The 5,000-nt window shown below is 39.3% G+C and overlaps 1 protein-coding gene across 1 annotated transcript in view; it reads left to right on the forward strand.

The window, feature by feature from the left end:
- Positions 1-4,477, forward strand: part of LOC137997586 (uncharacterized) — a 71,098-nt gene extending 66,621 nt beyond the window's left edge. Inside the window, exon 5 of the mRNA XM_068843663.1 lies at positions 3,881-4,477. Within this exon, the coding sequence (XP_068699764.1) occupies positions 3,881-4,170 (290 nt within the window). The 3' untranslated portion in view covers positions 4,171-4,477. The remainder of the gene's footprint in view (positions 1-3,880) is intronic.
- Positions 4,478-5,000: the final 523 nt, after the last annotated feature.

A 5,000-nucleotide genomic window follows, 5' to 3' on the forward strand; every position in this document is an offset into this window, starting at 1 on the left:
GCCTTAGCATCCCTGTTTGATAAGAGGAGCGACGTTTATGTCAGGGTTATGTCTGATAACACTACCGCAGTCTCTTATATCAATTCCTTGGGAGGTTGTGAGTCATTAGAATGCAACTCCCTTACTAAGGATATTTGGGACTGGGCTAGGGAAAGAAATATTTGGTTGTCAGCAGCCCATCTTCCGGGATTTAGCAATGTTGATGCAGATCAGTTATCCCGGAATTTATACTTGAATCTTGAATGGATGCTTTCGGTGCTCATATTTCAAAGAATTGTGTCTTTATTTGGCAACCACATATTGACCTTTTCGCCAGTTGGCTTAATGCTCAAGTAGAGACTTATGCCTCCTGGATACCACAACCAATGGCAAAATTTGTAGTTGCCTTTAGCATCCAAAAGTCACAATTTTTCTTTTATGCATTTCCACCTTTTTGTCATATCTCGAGATATGTGCAGAAGATAATACACGATCAGGCATCGGGAATTTTTGTAATTCCTCGGTGGACAACTCACCCCTTTTTTACGGTTGTACTCAACTTGCTGATAGACATGTCTCGTGTTCTGAAGGCTTCGGCTCAGAATCTGGTTCATCCGACTCTGGACAGTCCCCATCCATCTCTAATATTGACATTAATGTTGGTGATATTCAGGATCGTTCACCAGAGGGGAAGCAGTTCCTTGTTTGCCGCTACCTTAAGGGCGCTTTTAACAAGATCAAACCTGTGCCAAAATACGACAACATTTGGTCTGTGGACATTGTTCTGGATTACTTAAGTTTGTTTTTGCCATTTGATGAGATCGATTTGAAAGAACTCACTTTGCAACCAGTCATGCTGATTGCCTTGACTACTGGGCAGAGAAGTCAGACCCTGACGTTTTTGCACATATCAGAGCAATCCCTGCAAAGGAATGAAACGTATTTCAATTTTGCTTTAACGGAGCACCTTAATCAAGATAAACGTGGCAAAGTCTTTGCTAATGTTTGCCTTTACAGGTATCATGTGAAGGTACTTTGTGTTTACGAAACACTCAACTCCTACATTACGACCACTGTGAAGCCGAAAAATTCTACCAAATTGCTTCTTTCATTCATTAAGCCGCATGGAGCAGTGACCTCGTCCGCTATTGGGCGTTGGATTAAGATTGTATTAGGACAGGCAGGCATTGATACACGAAGATTTTCTGGTTACATCTCTAGGTGTGCTTCAACTTGTAAGGCCCTTTTGTCTGTCTCTACTGATGTACGTAATTCCAGCCACTGCTGATTAGACTGAGGAGTCCACTTTTCGGAAGTCTTACAATAAGCCAGTTGCTGTTACCAACCAGATAAGTTTCGCTGTTCTCGATTAGAAATATGTTTCGTACAACAGTTTTTGTACTATGAAAGTGCCTCTGCGCTTTCTCCAGCCCTTGTGGGTGCCTGTTATTTTGTGCTCACCGCGTTAAGTCTCATGGGAACCCAGATGTAAGTAATGATTTGGTAGAATTGAAAATTAAACTAGACTTACCTGTAAGTTGAAGTTTGATTGTAGTTTTTGCCAAATCATTGATAATACAGTAGGGTTGACATGCCCATAGTACCCATATCTTTATCCACCAGGTTAAAAATTTGGCTACCTATTAATCATTTTTCAGAGAAAAAAAATTCCTGTTTCCTCTCGTATCACAATTCAAAGCACGTATGCAAATTTGCTAAGCTCGAATATTACACAACATGATGAATTTATATAGACCACCTTTTCCAGCGAAACATGTTTGGGACGACCTACTAAAGATCCGTGAAAAGAAGCCGTCCATTGTTAATCAACAGCGCGTTGTTTACAAGTTTTGGTTATACGATGAGATATCTCCATGAGCGAATTGAAGAACATAAACAAAAGCAATCTTCCATTTGTAAACATTACATGTCATAACATGGAACTATCCCAAGGGATCTGACTAAGAACATCATAGTCTTAAGAAAATGCAAGAGCAAATTTAAATGTCTTTTGTATGAAATGTTGTTTATAGAAAAGGAAAAACCACCTTTAAACATTCAAAGTGACTCCTTAAGGGCGAAACTGTTCATGTAAATTAACATATTGTATATTCGCTCCTTTAAATTTCAACACTGAATTTTTCCTTTCACTTGATAATGAGGACAAGATGTCCTCGAAACGTCGTGTAATTAACTTAGTATCTCTTTTCTTTTTGTTAATTTCCGCTACATCTAAATCGTTATTAATCAAGATATTTGCTATTACAAGGAAAAAACCCTTCCTATTTCATTGCGTGTGTGAAGACAAGAAACCCAATCGTGTCAACTTACCACACGCAACAAAAGGAATTTGAGGATCCAACCCTTTCCTGAAGAACCTTTTCCTGAAATAATGTTCAGTACAAATAAATACAAATAGCCAGACAACAGAGATCACAGATCCACTTAAGGTGTTCGATTCCTTATCTGTCTTTGTTGAACCCATAAGTTACCAGATTATTTTCCATTTGGTTTCAATGTTGTACATAACATCACACTTTGCTATCATGCTATCATTCTTGATCATCTGCAACCGCGTATAGATAAGAATCCAGAAGAAATCATGATATGTGAGTTTAAAATTTGAAAATGACAGGAAATGAAAGCGTTTTTAACAGCCAATCAAATACGAGGTTTTTTTGGATTGGACCCAAGACTCCTTTTCCGGACCGCTGGTCAAGGGGACGATTACTGTGGGAACGAGATTGAGGACTATTGACTATTGACTATTGTCAACAGAGTATGCATGCACCATCAGGCGTAAAAGATGGCGACAAGAGTAGGGATAGCATTTCGTTCAGCGACTATATTGAATATTTACGCGCGAAAGACTGGACCTGAGTTTGTAACGTCATCGGATATGAAACTATCCGGATTCGACCGTCCACGAGATTCAAATTCTTTGCGGATTCAAAACTTTCTACTCTGAAGAGCGAGCGAATTCAGAAAGTTGCGGATTCGCCGGATACGACGGAAGGCGAATCAACAAACTGAAAGAAAATGTTGGGGATCAAAGAATATCCGGATACGTGTGGACAGGGCCTAAAACGCACGAATCAGCTGAATGAAAATTATTTTTGTACAACAACGCCAAAGAAAAGAAATCAGCCCTTGTAAAGAAACATCTACTACATGAGAACAATGATAGTATTCTCGGTTTTCACATGCTGTCACTGCCGCAATGTTTGTGCCCCTAAAAAAAGAAACGGTGGCCATACTTGTGCCCCCACCCAATCCTCCGGGAATTTAACTCTACTTTTATGCAAACGATTTATTTTTTTTTTCATTGAAAAACATTGCTGTTGATCACGCGCGTGAAAACCAACAATACGTAATTTTCGCCGGGGCAACAACCAAAGTTGTTGAAAATGCATTTTGTCAGTCGACCAATCAGCAAGTAATTTTGGCCTCAATGTTATAAACGTGTTAAAAGTTACATTCTTCCCTAAACAAAACTTTCGTCGGAAATTTTTTGCAAACAAACAATAAAGAATCGAATGATCTCGAAAGAAATTTATCTTTTTAGGCAACGCATTTTTTTGTCTATATAAGCTTGCTATATCTTTGACTTGACTTGCAAGTACGTGACCAATAATCTACTGAGATACAGATTGCGGTAACCTAGTTACGTCATCACCGCTGCCATTCGAGTCTACAGTTTGAAGAAAAGAGCAAATTATGACTCTTTATTTTTTGTGGGGGAGGGGATAGGGGACACCAAAACAGTGGCGATGATAACGTAACATACAAGTCAACGATATAGTGAAGGAGCCAACTCATCCTGAGAGGATTTGTTTAAGGCGTTTTCTTTCAGAAACAATTTTATTACGAATGGTTATGATTTTCTGTTTAACTTTGACAGATCCATTGACAGTAACCATTTGCGAGCATGACGGACCCAAGGAAATAAAATGTGACAAGGGCGGTAAAATCAGCGTTTTGTCAGCAACTTATGGTAGATTAGACAGCGCAACATGTCCTCCTCCATTGATCATTGATATAAACTGCCGTGCCTCGGGTACCCTTACTAAGGTGCAACAAAGGTGTCAGTATCATACATCCTGTAGTTTGAAAGCTTCGAACGACGTCTTTGGCGACCCATGCCATGGCACAAAAAAATACCTGCTTGTTAGGTACAGGTGTGATAGCTAAAAATTGGTATTGTGATCTAACCATAACTACTGACTTTGTGTTAAGGCAAATAATATTTAACTGTTTACAAGCGATTTCCGCAAATCACATAATAAACTGTTTACATGTAGTTTCCTTTTTGTCCCACACCTTGTACTTTTTCCATCATAATGCTTAAGTCTCTTAGGGAGGCTAAAAGGGGCAGGTGAAAAGCACAGGTCATTGTTCTAGCAACACAGAAACAACCCTAACCGTTTATCAATGCTAACATTAGGCCTAAAATCTTTTGTTTATGTATAAAGTTAGCTTTTATGGATGTTAAAGATTCCTTCAATAACCTGCGACTTGTGACTTGTGACCTGTGTGATCTGTGTTTTGTATCTGCCACTTTCACCATCATAATTCTAGATTCTCTTGGGAGGCTAAAATTCTAGGAAGTCTAGAAAGAAGCCTGGAAAAAAAACACAGGCTCAAATAGGCCACCTGCAAAAATACCATAAAACTGTGATTTTGTTACCCCCAAATTTTGCATAAGCATGTTTTGTTTTCTCTTGAGACCATTGTAGGTCACCAGCTAGAGAAACTGGAAACGATGCTTATGCAAAATTTGAGAGGACAAAAAAGGAGTATTATGGTATTTGCGAAAGTGGCCTATAAGATAGCTGCGATGCACACCCTCACAGATGAGACCTGCACACTGCACACTTGAAATAGAGGACATTACATGGCTGCACGGGGGGATACGAATGTTATCTCAGTTGAGTGCATGAGTCAGCGCAGCGAACAAGTGAGAGATATATCATCAGCACGACAAGATAAACTTTGTATCTCCAAGCGGCTATACGATGTGC

The sequence above is a fragment of the Montipora foliosa genome, chromosome 3 (assembly GCF_036669935.1).
Source record: "Montipora foliosa isolate CH-2021 chromosome 3, ASM3666993v2, whole genome shotgun sequence".
NCBI lineage: Eukaryota > Metazoa > Cnidaria > Anthozoa > Scleractinia > Acroporidae > Montipora > Montipora foliosa.